A 22,400-nucleotide genomic window follows, 5' to 3' on the forward strand; every position below is an offset into this window, starting at 1 on the left:
GGAGTTTGCATTTACACTCCTTGAGTAACATCTATGGTTCCAGAAATATGAACATGTTTTGAAATGTGAGGACATAATTTGATTCTATCAAAAAGCTTAGGGCCCTGCCTCTTGGAAGCTATGATACACATTCCCAGAGTTCCATTGGAGGTAATGAGTTAATGTGGAAGACCAAACTCAACAAGCTCACTGTTGTTCAAGCTGTTTCTAAACCGGGAGTCCATAATTTTATATTTGTGTTCATTTACGCCTTTCAGATGTGCTTGCTTAGTGTGATGGTGGTTGGTCCAGAGTGAAGAGAGACTGGACTTGCCTTCTACAGCCTGAAGTCTGACATCACAACTTCAGTGGGAAGAGGGAGGGATGTGCATTACTGAGTATGGAAGTTATGAAAAAGCAAATATTCTGTGATTAAATGAGAAGTGGAAACCCCTAACAGTTACCCAAAGCAGAAGGTATTCTAGCAAACCGTCAGATAAGTATTCATGTATGTTGTTTTAAGGTGGATGAATTCCACCCCACAACCGACTTCACCATTTGTTTGTGTGCATTCTTTTAAACAAGGTTTGGAATTTTAGCAGTGTCTTTTTTTGACAGCTTGGGGAATGTGGAGTCAGACTTTACATTTATTCTGACATTTTTTTTTCAAGTGCTAAGATTGATTATCCTGATTTCCTTGCAGGTTCCATTTCAGTTCTAGATAGTGTTCGGGCCATTGTAGATCCTATTTAGCAATATTATTTTATCTAGTATCCTACTAATTGCTTGTAATTGCTGTGTTGTAGCTTCTGAGAGAAATGTCAGGAAGACTTGATAGTTGTATAGAATAAACAGTGTGATATTAGATTTTTAGTGCAGCTTACTCAGCAGGGCTGGTTACCATTCCTGCAACAATTCACCTTTAAAATTATCACTTGTTTTAATTTTTTCTGTATGCTTTTACTTGTCTGTTTAGCTCTCTTGGAATACACAGAATCTTCTCATTTAGATATTTTAAGCAGCAAGGAACAAAAGGATGGGAGGCTGCCTTCCATTTTAGGGGCTATGTAACCGAATATGTATTCACATGCCAGTCAGGGGCAGGATAGAAGATAGAGGGGGATATCCCCTGATAAAGGCTGCTTGAAAATCTGCAGCTGAAGTGCTGCCTAGTAGTTGGACGGTTTAGTCTCCTACTGACTCATTCTTTTTAATATATAATGTGGTAGGTTTCTAAACTGCTGTCCATTCTGTCACTTGAAGCTTGACAGAACTATTATACAGTGACAGATTTTATTAATTACTGGAGTTGCTTTAACCACTGGGAATATGGGACATGCGGTATAATATTGTGAGCAAAATGTAGAATCTGCATGGTACTGGAGAATCCTCAGCAGCCCTTACAAATTCTGTTCCACTGCTAATTAGTAGCACAATGTATTTTCCCCATGATTCTGCAGAGCAGTAATTTTCCCTTTTGCTGTTAATCCTACTAGGCAACTGTGAGACTGGCCTTTCCATGAGCTCTCTGACCATATTTTGATACCATCACTGGTTCCTACATAACTGTTAGCTCCCTCCTCTACCCTTTGTTTCCTGAAGAATTGCTGACACTACCAGCTAGGTTCATGAAGTCCCTCCGCTATTGATTCCTGTTAACATTTATTTGATACTTTTTGCAAGAGTCAGAGATACTTTTTGCAAGAGTCAGAGAAGGGAGTGATTCTCTCCATGGAACCATTAGAGATGGTGAATCACTAGGGTTCATTCTTTCTAACTTGACCTCACATCATTTCTTTCCCTGTATAAGTGGCAAATGTGGATATACATTAATGTCATGCTTATGTGCATGTCCGTTGGCTCCGAGAGTGCACTTTACCTGTTGCCATAGTGTTCTTTGATCAAGCTTCTGCTTTTCAAATGGGGAAAGAGAACCATGACTAGAGTGATGAATGTATAATTTCCTGTTTGATCCAGAAGTAATTTGGTCAGATTTGAACTCTGGTTACCACCGTTACATCTGGTAGTTATCGGTTTGTCTTCAGTCTGTTCAAAAGCTGACAGTGTTACTAGAGTATAACACTTGAAGTAGAATCACATATTTTTTGACTCATTTTTATGTCTCTCTGATGTCTTGGATCAGTAAATAAGTAATAAAAAAATCACTGGTAAAACTTCATGTTTGCCTTGTAATAATGATTGTTTATCCCTTGTTTTTGTTCTACAGGCCCTAGATGGTATGGACCAAGACTCAAAGCCAGAGAAAAAACAGTACAGTTATACCAGTGACCGTTCTCTGAACGAAGAAGATGAAGATGAGGGCATAGTAGAAGAAGATGATGAGTTGGGTTAGTTTGCTTTAATGCTGTTAAATAGTAGGAGTCTTTATAGGTTATGTATTAATTATGTCAACAGAAAAATAGTTACGCAATGTCTGTTATGGTTTCTTAAAGTTAATTCTCATACTGTAAGGTCTTGACTCAAACTCTGAATTAACTGTTTTTCCCCTTCAGTTTATGGGGTAACCGTGCATTCATCAATCCCTCATTCTTTAGTTTGCAGCTCTTTCCTTGAGCTACTGGTTTCATTTTTGCCCGCAATCCCTGTGTTTGCTATCTTTCCCTCCCTTAGCCTAATGTGCTGACCAGAAAGTTAGTGAAGAAGTATGTCAGTTTGTATGTTGGAATGACTGGGCCTTGAATTTTATTGTACCATCCTTTTTTATCTACTATAAAACATACACAGAACCTGCAGTCAGGCTCCATGGTACAGAGGACTGAAGCCCTGTCTGTAGCCCATGTGACCTGGGAAAGATTATTAGGTTCATACATAAGTAATAAGTTAGCTGTCCTTGCAGGCCATTTTAAGCTTTGCCAATTTCTCTGTGCTTGAATAACCTATCAGATTTTTTTATAGCTTAGTCTTACCTATGCCATGGTTGGCAATTATATATTTTCCCAAATAAAAAATAACTGTGATCATACCATAGATAATTTGAAGGGACCTGTGCATCGGAAAAAGGATTTAGGAACTGCCTGTGTCCATTAGTAGTACAGGGAGCAGTCTAGGGCTAAATTTTCCCTTTGCCATCCACGGATCTAAGTTGTGCTTGAAAATAGACAGGAGTGAAGTTTGTTTGTGGCTAGGGAGTCTTTTCTACAGCAGAGGTAAACTCTGTGAAATATGTCTGTCCCATCGAACAATTCCGTTGTTGCAAAAGAGGTTTATATCTCTGGAGAGAGTATTTCTGATGCCATTTGATTTGTTGATTTGCAGTAAATCCATCAGTAATCGGTCAGAGGATGCCTTCTGTGGCAGACACTGGTAACTTCTTAGTCTATAGGATAGAGTATAGTTGAGTTGGTCCATATTGGACATGTTGTTTAGGCCTTGTATTTTTTTAGTAAGGTGTATCTGTGGGCTTTCCATCTGTTGTGTTGCATGTGTCTGGATAGATACATGCCAAAGGGGACATTATAGTCAATGAGGGCTGAGTAAAGGGGCGACAGTGACATCCCTAGATATAGACCCAATGCATGTATTTATAAGCTATGTAATATAAGAGAACTTTCTTACAATAGACACATGTTTATCAAATGTTAGGTCACTGTCCACATAAGTTCCCAAATCCTGAACAACTGGGTCATTTCTTAGGGGGGTATTGTCAACATGGTATTTCCCTGGGATAAATGACTTCCCAAATGATGCAATAATGCATTTTTTGGCGGTTGGTTTTAGACATCGATTTTGACATCAGTTATTTATTTGAGGCAAACCTTCCTGCAGGATGTTCAAGTCATGTGGAAATTCAGTAACTGCTCCTAGCTTACAGTCATATGCAAACTTAGCCAGCCATAGCTGTTTGGTATTGGCTTTTACTTCAGAAAAGTAGATGCCCAACAGGAGAGCTTATTAGCACAGAGCTCTGGGAGGACTTGACTGTCCTCCTTGTGGAGGTAACTTCCCCCGTTTTGATTATCTGCATCCTATCTGTGAGCCAGTTTGCAGTCCAGAGGAGTTCATAGGGGTTTATTCCCAGTTTAGTTAGCTTTACTACTATGCTTGAGTGGGGAATTGTGCCAAAAGCTTTGGCTAGGTCAGGGTATGGAGTGTGTACATTTTTGCCTTTCTAAACAATCCAGGTGGAGTAACCATGACCTGCCCTTCAAAAATACAGAGACAGGTCCAGTGTTTGGAGATTTTGCTGTATCCTGATTGATTAATTCCCTGATAAGTCTTTCCATGGCTTTGCATATGAGGCTGGTCAGACTTGTGGATCTGGAATTGCTGAATGTTCTTCGTGTTTCACTGTTTCAGTCATCACATTTGGGTTATCTGCCTGCAGGTAGCCCTCGGCCTGAATACCAGAGTCTTGGGATTTCTGCGTTGGATGCTGTCGCTTCTTCCATGACGTCAGGATGTCATGGGTATAAAACATGCAGCCGACACCATTACATCAGTCTTTCTTGCCATGCAGTGTCTGAAGCAGAAGCAGTTCGCAAGTGCCGGTCGGCCGCCTTCTGAAATTTTCATTTTTTGCGTTTCTGACCTGAAGTCTTCTAAAAGATAAGTACCCCATTGGAGATCCTTTTTTCTTGCTCTAACCGATGTCAGAAAAAGTTGATTGTCTTGCGTGTGGAAAGCAAATATCTCACAGAGATTTACATTCTTACTGCGTCATCTGTTTAGGCCCAGACCACTATGTTCCTCGCTGTTGGTTTTTTGCCTTGTTCAATGCCCAAACTATTTGTCGTTGGGCTATTTTTGCTGCTAAATTCTTCCGCTCTCATTCACCGTATTCCGAAATGGCTTCGATAAGCTATCCGGCTACCGATCTTCTGAAAAAATGTAAGGATAAAGACAGAGACAGACTGCATAGGCCGGTACTCAGTGAGGCGCCTTCACAGCCCCTGATACCTGCTTCTACAGATTCGCAGACCTCTGCAGAGACCCTTTTGGAGTCCAGTATGCCGTGAGTTGCTTCTTCGACTATGGAACCTGCGGATGCCTCTACCTTGGATGGGTCCGGAGCCGCTGTGCAGGCACCGGCTTCTGAGGGTGTACTCCAACCTTCCGATGTTCGTATTAAACTGACATCTTCGTTTTTTACTAAAACTACGGAGTTTCACAGGCCCAGAGTTCGCACTTCGCCTAGAAAACCAACGACCAAAGCGCATGCTCAAGCTCCCATGCCATGGAAACAAATGCTTAGAATGCCTGAAGACCTTATAACTTTAATTAGTGGAAGCCAGCCTTCCCACTCTGTAAGACCAAGGATCAATTTTCCTTCTGATTCTACAGACCGTGAGCCTGATGACTCTGATCCTTCTGATTACCAGGACTTTCCCGTATCTACCTATGAGGATTCAGATGCAGAGTCCCTTCCAGAGGACTTTTATTTTGGCGAAACCTTGCATACTTTGAGAGCATTTCTGCTGGGAATGCCAGGACTACCCACAGTCCAATAAGAGACTCAGAGAATTTTTAGACTTGCCTCAGCACAGGCCTCTAGCTATACCCCCCTGTTCTGGAGATTGTAGATGATGTCTTTTTGAAATCCAGCCTTACCCCTGATACCTTGCCTCCAGCGGCCAGGAAACCTGACAGGTACTACAGAGTACCTGATTCCCACAACTTTCTCTTTAAGAATCCTACTGTGGATCCAGAGACCATTTCCCAGGGACCCAAAGGCATTATGGCTACAATAGCCAAAAGCCTTACCCCTTCGGACAGTTACTCTAGGGCTTTAGACAGATTGGGTAAGAAGATATACACCTCTGCTACTCTTGCCATCAGGGCTTTAAATTCCTAGTTTTATATGTTAAAGTATCAGCAACATATTATGGAGCTAATTAAACAGAAAATTATGTTGATTCCTGATTGTGCAGAACATAAAGATTTACAAGAGTTAATGCATTCTGCTAACCAAGTTGGAAAACCTATTTTGCAATGTGGGTTTGATGCCTTATAAGCATCTTGCAGGGCTGCTGTCACTGGGTCTGTTCTTAGAAGGCATGATTGGCGTAAGGAACATATCTTGCCAGACTATGTCAAAGCAAAATTACTGCATGCACCACTAAATCAAGAACGCCTGTTTGGCAATAAAGCAGATGATGTCCTCAAAAAGATGGAGGAAAAAAACTTAATCTATGCAAACTGTTAAGTATTTCCTACAGGTACAGCCACCTAGATTCAGTAGGGATTGGCCTTCAAAAAACTGGTCCTTTCCAGTCCCTTCCAGACCTTCTCAGCCCTTACCCAGGGACAGCATACCACCACAATTACAGTCTCAGTGTATGCACAGATCTAAGCAATGGAGTGCTCCCACCTCTAAAACAGATGTTCCCAACATCCTATGGTAAAATCTCACAATGACTTATCCTTAATTCTTCCAAGCCTTGCACCAGTACTTGCAGCCTTAGGAGAAAAACTTGCCCTACGTGCAAAAAACTGGGAGTGCATCACCCAGGACAAATGGGTCTTGAACATTGTATCCCAGGGATACAGATTCTACTTCCACTCACTGCCAACCCTAAGCGGATGGCCAGACCTCCCCCCAAACCAGTGGGCAGAGGCCCAAAAGCAAGTACTTTCTCTTCTCAGTATCCAGGCTATTTGACCTGTCCCAGCAGAGCATAGGGGAGAAGTTTTTACTCAAGACTGTTTATGGTACCCAGGAAAGAAAACTCTTGGCGCCCTATCCTGGATCTGTCTGTTCTCAACACCTTCCTGGTGATTCCAAGGTTCAAGATGCTTACTGTCCAACAGCTGCTTCCTATGCTAGCCAAGGAATCCTGGCTAGCCACCCTAGACTTAAAAGAAGCTTATCTGCACATCCTCATAAGGGAATCTTGCAGGAAATACCTACGTTTCAGAGCAGGCTGTATGCATGATCAGTTCTCTGCACTTTCCTTTGGCTTATCTACTGCGCCCAGGGTATTCACAAAATGCCTAGCTCCAGCCATTGCATATTGCAGGCAGAGAAAAATTCAAATTTACACAAACTTGCAGAATTGCCTGATTCAGGCGGACAGTCAGGAAATGCTACTCCAGCACCTGACATTTGTAAAGAGACTTCTAACTTCACTGGGGTACACCATCAACGAAAATAAATCACATAAGGTCCCCAGCCAACATTTTGTATTCCTGGGAGCAAGCTTCAACACAACTTCCGAGATGGCATTCCTCACTCCAGAAAAACAAATGTATTTGACAAACTACTTCAGTCTACTGGCTATCAAAGCCCAGCTATCTGCAAGAAACATATACTGCAAGCTCTAGGGTTCATGGCCTCTTGCATTCTACTAATCCCATATGCAAGACTGCATATGAGGAAACTTCAATGGTACTTAAAGTCTCTGGTGTCAACTTTCTCAGAACCTGGAAACAATGATTTGTATCATTCGTTGCCTAAGGGCAGAGTTTCTTTGGTGGTCAGAGGCCTGCTACCACAACAAAGGACTCCCGTTCACTCCACCCCCTGCCGCTCAAACCCTAACAACAGACTCATCAGACTATGCATGGGGGGGGCGCACATGGTAGGACAAGGTATTCAAGGCAAATGGAGCCCAAAGCAAAGGCACCTGCATATCAATCAAAAAGAGATGTTAGCTGTACAGACTGCTCTGACAGCCTTCAAATGCCTTATTCTTCCAGGGCAAATATTGATAGACAACACCACAATTATGTGGTATATAAACACGCATTGGGGAGGGGACCCATTCCTACCCACTTGGCAGGTTAGCCATGGCTCTGTGGGACACAGCCTTGAGCAACCAAGTGTACCTGCAAGCTCAATTCCTGCCAGGCAAACTAAATTCGTTGGCAGACTTAAGCAGAAATTTCATGGACCCGCACGAGTGGAAACTGGAACCCAAATCATTCAAGCTGCTGATCATCCACAGGTGGGGGGGCACCAGAGGTGGATCTCTTCGCTTCCCGTCAGAACTTTCAATTGAGCAAATTTTGCACCAGAACTCCCCACAGCCAAGCATGGAAAGTGGATGCTCTGTCCTTTACATGGGAAAACCTTTCAATCTATGCCTTTCCCCCTCTGCCCTTCCTCTCGAAGTTTCTACTAAAGATCAACAGGACAAGCCAAGGACAATCCTGATTGCACCAGACTGGCCACACAAGCACTGGTACCCACTTTTGTGTAGTCTAACAGTACTGCCAACTTAGCAGCTGCCTCAGACCCCCTCCCTGCTGTTCCAACAGGAGGGCCAGATTGTACATACTCAGTTACAAACCCTGAACCTAGCAGCCTGGTTCATCCCCTGAACCCACAGTAAACAGCTGCTGGATATCATCCTGGAGGCAAAAAAAGCGTACTACTAGAAAAATCCTATTCAAAAAAGTGGAATAGATACTGTTCTTGGAGTCAGTCTCAAGGAATGGACACAAATGTGCCCAGCTTACCTTATACACTAGATTAGTTAACAGACATGTTTCACAAAGGCCTGTCCTTCTCTTGAATTAAGATTCATGCCTCTGTCATCTCAGCTGATTATAATACTGAGCCACCCCTCTTCTCTCATCCTCTGGTCAAACCGGATTTAAGACCCCTCCCAGGAGAGCTCCTACTCTAGCCTGGGACCTTAACTTTGTATTGGAAAAACTCCAAGCTTCCACCCTTTGAACCTGCTGCTTCAGCAGAGTTAAAATTCCTCTCCTGGAAAACAGCTTCACTTCTAGCCATCACTTCAGCAAGAAGAGTGTCTGAATTGCAGGCCCTTATGGCCGTGGGACCCTTCATTATCTTCCATGCGGACGGGGTTCCCTCAGGACTAACCCATCATTTTTGCCAAAGGTAGTATCTAGTGTGGCTTTAAACCAATCCATTCATTTGCCAATCTTTTTGCCTTAATCCTCCGAATACATGGGAAGGATCCTGCACTCCCTGGACGTGCACAGGCAGCTTAGGTTCTATCTGGACAGGACTAAACCTTTCTGAAAATCTGACCAGCTGCTAGTTAGTTTTGCTACAGGGGCAGAGGGCAAACCATTTCTACATGGATAGCCCTCTGCATCCATTTCTGCTGCAAACATCATGGGAAATCTGCCCCACAGGGGATCAGAACACATTCCACTAGGGCTACATCACCCTCTACAGCATTTCTCAGGGGAGTTCCTGCCAGTGACATCCTGGAAGCTGCAACCTGGAGCTTTGTACACACCTTCTCCAAGCATTACCACTTGCATATCTTTTCTAAATCCAGAGCTGGATTTGCTACGGCAGTTTTACATGGCCTGCTTGCCAGCCCTAATGCTTCTTGACTGCCTCCACTCAACCTCAGCTTTAGGAATCAACCCAAATGTGATGACTGCAACAGTGAAACACAAAGAATATAGTACAGTTGTGTGTACACTTGCCATAAATGTAGATGTTAGAGTGTATTCACTGTTGCAGTCCTGGTTACCCTCCCTCCAGCCCCCTGACTTCTCTTTACTTCTACCTATCCTTTTTGTTTGGGATACCTTACATCATTGATATTTGCTTTTTGCTGGGGGTATTCTACACCATGTAATTGCTTCCTATTTAAGGGGCTCCTGACATCTGGGGCAAGAAAAACTGATGTAATGGCATCTGCTGCATGTTTTATACCCATGACGTCCTGACTTCATGGAAGAAGCGACAGCATCCGATGCAGAAATCCCAAGACTCTGGTATTCAGGCCGACTGAGGGCTACCTGCAGGCAGATAACCCAAATGTGATGACTGCAATAGTGAATGCACTCTAACATCTACATTTATGGCAAGTGTACACAACTGTTCTGCCCAAATGTGATGACTGCAATAGTGAATGCACTCTAACATCTACATTTATGGCAAGTGTACACAACTGTTCTGTCTGTGGTACAAAACCTGTATGGAGGCTGAGATTGAACTCTGGTGTTGGAGAAATTGGGGGGAGTGAGAGAGAGTAGGAATGAATGGCTGATGCCAGCTTGCCCTTTTTGGGAGTAGGGAGATGATATATTGATATTATTCAGTGCAGTGCTGGCATGTTCTGTTGAAAGATATGCTTAGCACGTATTGTCAGACAGGTGCTCTGCATCACCCAAAGCTACACCTTTGTGATAGCACCTCAGGCATTTGTATGGAAGTGTGAGCTCACTAGTGAAATAGTATAGTGGGCAGTGGGGGGTTGAGCTAAACACCAAACGTCTGAGCTGGAACTGGATTAGAAACACCCCAGGCATTGATATGTCCTTACAGCCTGGCTAACTGTAAGATATCCCTTTTGAGAAGTGGAAATACCCATGTGGGGTAGTAGAGACCAGGCTAAATGGAAAATAAGTCAGTAGTCCTTGAGGGAGGTGGCTTTTGTGGTCGAGCAGTTCATTGAAAATAGGATAAAAATAATACATATACTGAGTTATAGTTCTTTTCTACATCATTTGTCATGTATTTCAGGCCTGTGGTGTTTCTTCCTGCTTCCAAGTAGTTTCTTGGCTCCATTGACCCTTCCCCACTCACACAAAGGAGAACATGTGTGGGGTGCTTCATCCTGTACTTCCAGATCCTTTGTTCATTCTCGAACACAGGCAGGCCACCTATACTGAGGATGCAAATTGTGTTGTTGTATCCATGTTAGACTTCATTGAAGTAGCTTTCAGCAGATAAGAGCTATCCGTATATTATTTATCACCACCAAGTGTTTTTTTTTTTTAGTGCTGCATTCAGGCAACACATCATTGCTGATATTTTAAATGTACCTAATTTGACAAAAGTTGGAATAACATTCATATCAACACCGTGTGAAAAAAATGCCCCTTGCAACATTAGATCTGAAGTAGGCACTTCATTTGTCAGCAGCCTTTGGGATATGGATGCGATCTCGGATCCGAGCCGGCAACTTCTACCACAGCATAGATCCGAGCTCCTAGCTCCTCCCTTTACCATTAATCCCCTGCCAACCCTGACTGACCCCCGATCTAGTTTGCCATGCTTCAAGCTACAAGCTAGGTTCCCGAGCTCCTGGTTGATCGAAACTTTGTGAGGAAAAAATTTCCATTTTCTTCCTTTTTCCTTTGCTGTGAGTGAGTGATTGGTTAGGTACCCCTATAGCCCTTTTTTAGCTAACTAAATTTTATTTTTTGTGATCCTTTTTCTCATCCCTTCCTCGCTAGTCATAGTGTGTGGTGTGTGTAGGGGCCTAGTGAGTGTGTTTTTCCTTTATTTAAAAATGTCAGAGGCCCCTAAAGCCATTTTTTCTAAGTGCACCGAGTGTGGCCATAAGCTTTCACCGGCGGATGGCCACACTCGGTGTGTTAGGTGCCTTGGGGTTGAACACCTCTCCCCTGGATGCGCGATCTGCGTGGCGTTCAACCCCAGGGCACTTAAGGACCGGAGGTCGAAGCTGATTCTGGTGGGCCTTTTGCCCCCAGATCCGGCTCCGGCCTCCGGTACTTCTGTGGCCGCTATCCAGCCTTTGGTGGCGGCCTCTCCTGCCTCCCTCTGGTCGGGACTCAACCTCCCGCTTTGGCTCCGGAGGAGAGGGAGGCCAAGAAAGACAAGCGGAGAGAGAAGCACCATAAGCAGCGGTCCGAGGACTCCTCCTCGGCCCCGCCCGCCAAACGGACCTCTTCCTCCAGGGCTTCTGGATCGCCTCCTCCTCGGATCCGATCCCCTTCCTTCTCACCGGGACCCGTGGAGGGGGGTGACCCAGTCCTCGAGGTCATCGAGGCGGCACTCCAGGCCTGCCTCTGTGGCCTCTTCGAGGTCCACTTATAGCATGTCGGATGCAGACATGGACCGGATGATGAGGAGGTTCATCCAGGCCCAGCTGCAGATGGGAGTGCTCTTGCCTCCCCCCCCCCCCCCTTCCGGCGGGGAGCTCGACCCCATTCTTTGCTCCAATCGCTCCTTCTCTGACCCGTTTTCCGGGTTCGGAGCCGAGCCGCGTTGGATCCGGGGGTGGGTCGGAGCCGACAGTGCTGGGCACTTCGGCTCTGACTGTTCCCTCGAGTTTGTCAGATCCGACCTCTTGGAGCCGCGGGCCGAGCTTCGGATCCAAGGGATTCAGTGTGCCTTCGGCTCCGTCCCTGTCGGAGTACGCGGGTCCTTTGGATCCGATGGTCTCGGCCCCGGTCCCCGCTTCTGATCCGGGTGGGAGTCTACTCTTGGATCCGATCGAGGGCGGCTCCCCCCTGCTTTCGCTGCTGTGGAGAGGGCACTGTTGAATGCATCCGGACCTCCGGTCCTGGCTTCGGTTCCCCTTTGCACTCCCTCTCAGCTGGTCCAGGTCCAGGCTCCTATCACCCGGCCTTTGGGGCAGCCTGCTTCAGTGCCTCTGGGTGTTCCTTCGGAACATGACATTGCTGGTGAGACTTCCTCGGACAGCCCCCCCGAGGAGGTTCCTCACAAGTCTAAGTGTAAGAGGAGGCACGTGGACTCCCCCGAGTCCCTTACGGAAAATACGGACTTAGATGAAGGGGAAGGCTCCCCAAGGTCACCCCCCGAGGATGTCTCCTTTGGGGACATCATGGAAATGCTTAGGATCGGGGGGGGTTGGTCTGCCCCCAAGTCTTCCTCCGATGAGTCCGTATTCCTAGAGGCGTTCGAAGCAGGGCCATCTACCTCTTGGGTGTCCCCCCCGACCCCCTGGTGGACCTTATCGCCACCAGGGCTTGGAGGGAGCCGGACACTGTAGAGCCAGTCCCCAAGCGCCCGGACAGGATCTTGTGTGCCCTCGCAGATAGAACCCATTGGAGCAGAGGTCCCCCTGTGGATGCCATGTTGGTGGCGGCGGCCACCAAGAGAGAGTTGGCTCAGGAGAGCCCCACGGTCCACCCACCGAGCAAGGAGTCTCGTGCGATGGACCGCCTTGGGAAGCGGGCCTTCAGTTCAGCAACCTTCTCGATGAGGGCGCTGAACTATATGGCACACGTCATCCGGATGCCGCGGGATCTAATAAAAGAATATGCTGCCTCTTCCCCAGAGTCCATGTCGGAAGGGGACAAACCAACTGTACTCCTCCCGAATGTCCACTCTACGGTCCATTTCTAACACCTCTATGCGGCTTTTGTCTCACGCCACTGAGGGAGCCGCTAGAGCTGGCGGATTCGGCCTGGTCATGAGGCGACAAGCCTGGCTCCGACATTGACACTTTTCGGAACCCTTTAAGGCGTCATTCGCGAATGCCCCCTTTGATGGTTCTGCTCTGTTTGGCAAAACCGTTCGCGACACTTTAGTCCAGAGCGAGAAAGACAGGAAGACGTTGTCTGCCGTCTGAGTCTGCTTCTCTGCTCCCCCAGAGGTCCTTTTCCAAGAACCAAAAGGGTCAGAAGAAGATGTGGTTCCGGAAATCGCATCAATCCCAGTCTGCTCCGGATAACCAGTCCTCTCGTGGCAGAGGAGGACAGGGAGGACGCCGCCCTAGAGGCAGAGGGGGTCCCAGGAATTTTGGGTCCAGAGAACCCTTCTCTGAGAGGCCCACGCAGAACCCCTGAGGGGTTGCCCGGCTGCTCCACTCTGGAGGCAGTCAGGGGGCGTTTTTCGAGGCACCTAGCAATGTGGGAGTCCATAACAGATCACTGGGTGCTTCGCATCATATCCAGAGGTTACCAAATTCCCTTTATTGTAACCCCCAAAACCAGAAACCTCCCCGACGTACCACCCAGTCAGAGGGAGGCGGCTGCTACAGAAATTCAGCAGCTTTTACAAAAAAGAGCCATCCAACCCGTCCCCCCAGATCAGCTCAGATCAGGGTTTTACTCCAGGTTCTTTCTGGTGCCAAAAAAGACGGGGGACTTGAGGCCCATCCTCGACCTCTCTCTCTTGAACCTGGCAGTACCCAAAGAAAAGTTCCGGATGGTCACGCTGCAATCTATTCTCCCCCTGTTACGGGAGAACGATTGGATGTGCTCGATAGACCTCAAGGATGCATACTATCACATTCCAGTGGACAGACGCTCCAGGTGGTTTCTCCGCTTCCGGCTGGAAGCCAGTCACTTTCAGTTCAGGGCCCTTCCCTTCGGTCTCACCTCAGCCCCCAGGGAGTTCACCAAACTCTTAGCGGCAATAGCGGCCCACCTGAGACTCCAGGGAATTCAGGTCTTTCCGTACCTGGACAACTGGCTCCTTACCGCCCCGACAAGGCATCTGCTCTGTTCATGCAGGGATTACTTCCTCAATCTTGCTCCACGTCTAGGATTGACGGTCAACATGGCCATATCCTTTCTGGCTCCTACACAGGTAATAGATTTCATAGGGGCGAGACTGGATTCCAAACTAATGCTTGCTTTCCTGACTCCAGATCAGCTTCAGAACCTGAGGTTGCATGTACAGGCCATCCTTCAACTTCAAGCTCCACCGGCAGAATTGGTCCTGAGGGCTCTAGGGTCCATGGCGGCAGCAATTTCTCTGCTGCCCTTGGCCCGTCTGAATATGAGGGTCCTGCAGTGAACCCTTCAGGTGCAATGGTCCCTGTCTCACAACCCCCTGTACTATCCCATTCCCCTAAACAGGACTTGCAGAAGGTCGCTCGTGTGGTGGCTCCAGTCCCTGAGCCTCCACAAGGGATGCCCATTCTCGATGCCTCCTCCCATCGCCACAGTGACCACGGATGCTTCTCGCCTGGGGTGGGGGGGCATTATTCAGGCAGAACGGTCCAAGGCACTTGGAACAATATAGAGACCTCCTTGCATATCAATGTCCTAGAGATGAGGGCGGTGCTTTTGACGTTGCAGGCACTTCACGACCTTCTTCCGATTGGGGCGATTGCGGTACATATGGACAACATGTCAGTGGTCTGGTACATCAACAAACAGGGGGGAACCAGGTCTTATCCTCTTTGTTGCGAGGCCATGAGTGTGTGGGAATGGGCGATATCCACCAACCGCTTTCTCATTGCAACGCACATTCCGGGACGGTCCAACATCCTAGCAGACAGGCTCAGTCATACAATCCTGACCCCATACGAATGGTCTCTCAATCCTCTAGTAGCAGAGCGAATATTTGCCCAATGGGGGCAACCCTGTTGTGATCTTTTTGCCTCTCCCTCAAAATGCAACAGTTACTTTGCTCTAATCCCCCCTCCGGGGGAGTCCCCGAGAGACTCTCTAGTACATGCTTGGCCTCCCGGTCTTCTTTATGCTTACCCTCCACTGCCCCTGATAAAACTTTTACAGAAAGCCAGTCGGTTGGGGAGCAAGATACCCCATTCTCCCCTCGTCAGACATGGTTCCCGTACCTATGGTCTCACCTGATTCATCCGCCCTGGATTCTGGATCCCCTTCCGGATTTCATTACTCACCCCCTGGGTCTTCTGACCCCCAACCTGGTCAACCTCAAGCTGACAGCTTGGTTGCTCCAGTTCCACTCCTGATAAGGACTCCCGGAATCTCCTCACCAGTCAAAGCCATTCTAGTAGCAGCACACAAGCCATCCACCAGAAAGGTCTATCAGAGTAAGTGGAAACGCTTTTCTATTTGGGCTGAGCACCGTCATTTAGATCCTTTTACAGTGCCTTTAACATCAGTTTTGGATTTTCTAACTACCCTTTTTCATCAGGGGGCTAGCTGTTCTACAGTCAAGGTGCAACTAGCAGCGATTTCGCACTATCATGTAGGGCATGAGTCTGGCCCTCTATTACCTCCAAGCTCTGTAAAGCTTTCCTTAAAGGGTACCTTCCTCCTCAGACCTCCTGTCAGGGAGGTAGTACCCCCATGGGATTTATCTGTAGTTCTACAGGCCTTGACAAGCCCCCCTTTCGAGCCGGCGGCCACAGTTGATCTCAAATACCTCTCTTGGAAAACGGCCTTTCTGTTGGCCATTACTTCAGCTAAAAGAGTCTCTGAACTTCAGGCTCTCTGTGTCAAACCACCGTATTTGGCCTTCCATCAGGATAGAGTTTACCTCAGGATCAATCCATCTTTTCTGCCTAAGTTATCTTCTGAAGCAAACCTTAATCAATCTATTAATCTTCCCGTGTTCTTCCCCAACTATCAGAACAAAGGAGAATATAAGCTGCATTCTTTGGACGTGCACAGACAACTGCGCTTTTATATTGATCGAACGGCTGGTCATAGACAATCTGACCAGTTGTTTGTCTCCTTTGCCAAAACCAACCTAGGCAAGTCGGTTTCTAAAGTTATCCTGTCACGATGGATAGCTAGTTGTATTCTCTTAGCATATCAGAGTTCGGGAAGGCCTGCACCTCAGGGAGTCCGCACTCATTCTACTAGGGCCGTTGCTACATCGGCTGCTTTTAGATCTAGGGTTCCCTTGGATGATATTTGTTCCGCAGCCACTTGGGCTTCATCCCATACTTTTATCAACCATTACAAACTGGATGTTGTCTCCAGAGGTAGGGCGTCCTTTGGCTCTGCAGTGCTCCTGAATATCCTTCCATGAAGGCCACCCAAGATTCAGGTAGCTGGGGACTCTGTCCCAAAAGTTGCTGACAAATGAAGTGCCTACTTCAGATTAAGAAGTTATGTACTCACCGTAACGTTCCATCTGAGTAGGTATCTTCATTTGTCTGCAACCATCCCATCCACCTTTCCCCTGACCAATATGATTCTAAGTAGGAGTTGTCATACAGGAGTCCCTTCCGGGACACACTAGCAAGTTGTTATATGGTGCAAACTTGATCTGAGGTCAGTCAGGGTTGGCAGGGGATTATGGGTAAAGGGAGGAGCTAGGAGCTCGGATCTATGCTGTGGTAGAAGTTGCCGGCTCGGATCCGAGATCAGATCCGTATCCCAAAGGTTACAGACAAATGAAGATACCTACTCAGATGGAACGTTATGGTGAGTACATAACTTCTTATTTCTGATAAACGTCGCTGCATTTTATTGGTGAAAACTGTTTTTGTGCTGTAGCCTCCTTCCTGAGAAATCTGCATGCCTCCCTCTTTGTTCTTAGATATATGTACATACACACCCTCCCAACACATCTGACCTGGTGTGTGTGTGTGTGTGTGTGTGTGTGTATTTATATATATATATGTATATATATATATATATATATATATATATATGTTTTTATATGTATATCACCATAACATTTGGATTTGTCACCTTATTTGTATCTTATGTGGTCAGAAATTGAAAATGTTGCGACTTCCTCTTTGCAAGTCTTATGTTGGCAACTAACATAGGTATACTTAAGGCTTCTTATATAACATGCATTATTCTGCATTCTCATTATTTCCAAGTATTAAAATTCTGTCACCGAGCCAGAGTATTTTTTAACTGATCCATAATGTTTGTCGTAAAATTGTGTTTTTCAGACCATGCTTTGTTTTTTGACTTGCTCAGCGTAACAGTACATCTTGCACCCTACTTTTAGAGTGTGTTTAATAATGTTGGCTAAATTGTTTGGCAGGTGTGACTGTGGGAGGCAAAAAATCTTGAATTTTCATTCTCAGTGTCATTTGTTTAGGCCTTGAGCATAACACACAGGATTGTGAACATTGCTGTAAGTTTAACTCATTCACATCTCCAGAGAGTTATTTAACGAGAAGTCACATTCCTGAGTAGTGGGAAACTGCACTGCAATTGCCTGAGCTAAGTGAAAGAAAATTTAAATGTGAGAGAAGCAGCATTTTGCTTTACTTGTTAAATCAAAAACATTTCCATTTAAACTGCTATTATGACATTGAATGCTATAAATTAAGTAGCACAGTTAAGCTGCATTGTAGCTTTTAACTGTGTGCGCGTTATGCCTTTAAAACAAGATTAGTACTGTAAGCATGATTGTGACAGGGCATCCCTTGCAAGTAATGCTGCCTGAGTGAAGTAGAGCCCATCACAATTCATAGGTTCATAGGTTGATTAGTTGACTGTGCCTCTGTATAGTAGGTCACAGAAGGTAGCCCTTTTATTTACTGTACCTCTGTCAAGCAGGGACACAGAAGAGATCCCAGGGATAAACTTACAATCTCCCATCCACTCATCAAGATTTCTCTTGAAGAGGGACAGTGAGGGGCTCTGCCTAACATGGATTGGGATTTTGTTCCAGAGTGAGGGGAGCCTCTGGGATATGAATCTGTCCCTCCAGCATGTCCTATTTATTTCTGTGCTGAGGTTCAAGTTCCTGGAGTGTGTAGCTCTAAGGGATTTGGATTTACTGAGGTGAAGCATGTCCATTAATTCTGGGTTGGACATGGCTTTATACATCTGACACAGATCGCCTCTGAGTAGGTGGTACGCAACTGAGTAGAGCTGGAGTTTCTTTAGCTGAGCTGCATAGGGCATCTGTTTGAGCCCCTTGATCCTCTTGGGTGAAGTACTTTTGGGGTCTTTCCAGTTGCTGCAGGTGTCTGGTAAGGTACATCCCAAATGGGGCATTGTATTCACATGGGCCTGATGAGTAGAGGGGCACAATGACCTCTCTTGATCTAGATGTGAATCCTTTCATAAGGTGGGCTACATAAAAGGTCTTTCTAACCACTTTGGCAACGTGATCGTCAAAGGAGAGATTGCTATCTACTTGGATCCCCAAGTCCCTAATTACTTCTTCCGTACTTAATGGATTACCACCTATGTGGTAATTTGTCGGCACTTTGTTTTTCCCAAAGGGGATGACTATGCACTTTTTGGCATTTAGCTTTAGGTCATGGATCTGGCACCAGTTATCCGTCTCTGTGAGACCCTTTTGGAGGATGCTTGTGTCAGCCGGAGAGTCGATTACGGCACCCAGTTTGCAGTCATCTGCAAACTTGGTCAACCGTAGTCCACCCGTGTTAGCCTGTACTTCTGAGAAATATATACCGAACAAGAGAGGTCCTAGGACTGAGCCTTGTGGGATGCCACTTGTAACTGGTTTAGAGTCTGACATGGCACTTGCTATTCTGACCATGTGGGTTCTATCCCTGAGCCAGTTTGCAACCCATCTTGTGACATAGGGGTTGATATTTAAGCTGGTGAGCTTATTTATGATGCCCGAGTGGGGTATTGTGTCGAAGGCTTTTGCGAGGTCCAGGTAGGCTGTGTGGACTACCTTCCTTTCATCTATGGCTTTGGTAAATGTTTCAAAGAAGTCGACCAAGTTCAGGAGGCAAGATCTGCCCTTAAAGCCAAATTGGGTAGGATCCAGTGTCTGGAGGTTCCCAATATCTTTGTTTATGATTTCCATGATGATACGCTCCATAGCTTTGCAGACCAGCCTAGTCAGGCTTATAGGGCAATAGTTTCCGGGGTCTCTTGTGGCACCACCTTTGTGGAGTGGGACCACTGTTGCTGTACGCCATTCCTTGGGTACATATCCTGTAGTAAGGCTGAGATTGAACAGTGACTTTATATGAGAGTTTAGTTCTTCTTGGAGCTTGTCTGATCCCATTGATGCTGTGTTTTTTGCTTTGGAGAGGGCAGTTCTCACCTATGCATCTGTGATCTCAGGAAGGCTACACTCTGTTGGGATAGACATTTGCTCTTTTGGGGGGGAAGGGGGGAGAAGTTTGCATTGAACCTTTCTGCCAGGATGTTGGCAATTGTCTGTGGGTTCAGTGTATTTTTTGTCATTTTGCACTAACTCGGAGCATATCTGGGAGTTGCCTCCCAGGTTTCTGACATAACTAAAGAAGGCCTTGTGATTATCTTTAGTGTCTTCTTGTGCAGTTTTTCTTTCAAAGCTGGCCTTAGGTGATTTTATGAGGGATCGTAGTTTCTTGCTAGTACTGATCAGAGACTCCTTCCCTTTTTGGGATTTTACTCTATCATGTAGTAGCTTTCTCCTTCTGTTGTATAGCATATTTATGGCTGGGGTCCACCAGACAGGTCTCCTGCCTTTGGAGGAGTGAGTCTTGGTTTTATTTGGGATAGCATATGCCATGCATTCCTGTAGGTGTCCATAGAATGCTTTTGTAAAGGATTCTGCATTTTGCGCCGTATTTTCCACTGGCCAGGGGGCTTTGAAGGATTCCACCTCAATTTTGAGAAGTGTGAAGTTTGCTTTTAAGAAGTTCTTCACCGTGTTTTCCTTGGCTAGGGGTGGGGACGGAATATGGATGTCCAATGAGATTAGTTTATGGTCTGATCTTACCAATGAAAGGTATACCTCTGGTGTGGAACATAGAGAGACCCCATGTTGTTGATGACCAGATCCAATATGTTTTCCCCTCTTGTGGGAGTGGTGACCAGTTGTTCCATAGCATTTGAGTTTGTAAATTCTAGGAACCGTTGGGCGAGGGTGTTTGGGCTTGAGTAGTTTTCCCAATCAATGTTTGGGTAGTTGAAGTCACCCATTATAAGGGTGTTTGGAGAGACCTTCATATTCTCCAGTGTTCTCAGGAAAGCCGAGTGAGGTTCCTGTGTTTGGGAGGGTGGTCTGTAGCAGGCTGCAAACTGAAAGGCAGTTTTGCCCACTGTTAGTTGCTCATGGATGGTCTCCGATGCTTCGTGCAGTGCCACTAACCTGGAGGTGTGGGTATCTTTGATAAATATGGATACTCCCCCTGCTTTTGTGGTACGGTCCGAGTTTTGGGGCCGGAAAGCATGGTATGAAGTATAACCTGTTAGTGCTGGGGTGCTCTTGGGAGCCTTGAACCAGGTGTCTGTTACTGCACAGATATCGATATTCTCCATACTGAGGAGAGTCTTGAGTGAGTGCATCTTGAGGTTTAGACTTCTGGCGTTGAGCAGCATTATCCTTAGTTTTTTTTTCTTTGTGTTCTCTATGGAGGTGGGTTTGTCTTTTGAGCCTTGTCTAAAAAAGGCACTATGGGGGAGGCAAGAGCCTTTGCCAGTATTCGAAAACCCAGGGGTGACAGGTGTAAGCAGTCCCTAGCGAAGCAATGTGGTTTGTCGAGCATGTCATCACAGGCTGATAGACACTGGATTACCTTTGAATGACATCAATACTTTAGCCAATTGTTAAAATTGATCATTTTGTCTTTATACTGTGGCATCATTCTTGGTGAGGGTAAGATGCTACTCAAGGTCAGGGTCATACAGGCCTGGGCTACATGATCAAAGAGCTCCTCTACTTCTTTTTTCATGTAGTCCATTGAGTTACGTCTCCGGTCATTCACACCAGCATGGACAATGACGGAGTCATATTTGTACTTGCTTTGGAGTGACCTGAGTGCTTGTGTTATGTGGCGGATCCTGGCACCCGACAGGCAGCTTACAGTGACCTTCTCCTTGTTCAGCCTGGTGTGTGGGACGTCAGTGTGTCTGACAATATAGTCACCTATTACAAGTGTATTAGGTGTGTTGTTTAGCCTTAAGGGCTGTGACTGTGTGGCACACTGACTTTGTGAGCTATGTGCTATGTGGGTATTGTTTTGTGGTAGGGGTTGCTTGGATGTCTGCTTTGGAGGTCTCTGCTGCTTAGGCAGATTTTTATTTAGAGCTTCCGAGTATGTTTTTGTGTGTTTGTGTTTGGTTTGCTGATGCGATAGGTCTATGTGAGACTGGATTTGTGGTGTGTGGTTACCTTCTCTTCCCGACAGGCTGTGCCAGTACTGGGCTGAGAGAGCTTAAACTCCCATTTAGCTATATAGTTGCATCTCTCACATATATTTGAGCTTGTTGGGAGGAGGAGAGGGTGGTCTATATACATAAGGCAGTTGTAACATTGCCTCAAGATTCCCAGATTTACCAGCTGTACTGGAGAGTAAACCCGAAATTGACCTTTGGACATGCCCGAATAATATAGGGAACTACTTATTGACTGATTAGAAAGAACCAATAGGGAGCAAGTGCTTAAAAGGAGCATAAGAGGATGTAGTACTTAAGTTTATTAGTGTTTACCTATGAGATTACTTGTACAAGCAAGTGCAGGGCTTTAGAATGAAAATAGAGTGCTTATTTTGAGATTTAGAGCAGTTCTAAGGGAAAAAGTGAAGAGCAGACTTTGTGGAGCCAGGAATAGTTTAAACCTGTTTAAGCGGCGCTGCCCGACACTGCTCTTTGTGCAAGACCGTGCAAAAAGAGAGTTGCAGGGTTTTAAGAGAGAGAGATCAAGGAGTTTGGAATTGACCCAAAATGGTCAATAAAACTACAGCTTCTAGGTAGTAACCACTCCTCCAGGGACAGGCAGGCTGCTCAGTGTTGACCACTGCCACTGGTGAACACAGAGACTTCCCTTTAGCCCAAGCAAGCACTGGCCTCCAAGAAACTTACAAACAGTTCAGAACAGCAAGTCTGTAACTGAACTTTCTTAAATTTCAGAAAGTGGGGAAAAAAGCAAGATTTTTTTTGTTGTAGGCATGAATGTGTTAGACTGCAGAATGAAGACACAAAGCATTAGTTTCTTTCATAGTGAAAAAACACAACAGTGTATAAGAAACTGAAGAAAAAAGTTTTGATAGAGCCTACAAAAATGGAAAAAGTAACGCTCAAAATTAGCCAGTAAAGGTCAGAATCCTTAAAAGGAAGAAATAGCCATCATATTCTTATACTGGTCTTTCTTCATATGGTTTTGAGGCCGATACTTCATTTTTACTGTTTCTTACTTTTGAGTCTCA

At 45.8% G+C, this 22,400-nt stretch overlaps 1 protein-coding gene across 1 annotated transcript in view; it reads left to right on the forward strand.

The window, feature by feature from the left end:
• WRN (WRN RecQ like helicase) overlaps nt 1-22,400 on the forward strand; it is a 2,579,924-nt gene that overhangs the window by 488,060 nt on the left and 2,069,464 nt on the right. The window contains 1 exon segment of the mRNA XM_044059154.1: nt 2,207-2,327. Within this exon segment, the coding sequence (XP_043915089.1) occupies nt 2,207-2,327 (121 nt within the window).

This window comes from Protopterus annectens, chromosome 17.part0, assembly GCF_019279795.1.
Source record: "Protopterus annectens isolate FY-2018-M chromosome 17.part0, PAN1.0, whole genome shotgun sequence".
NCBI lineage: Eukaryota > Metazoa > Chordata > Ceratodontiformes > Protopteridae > Protopterus > Protopterus annectens.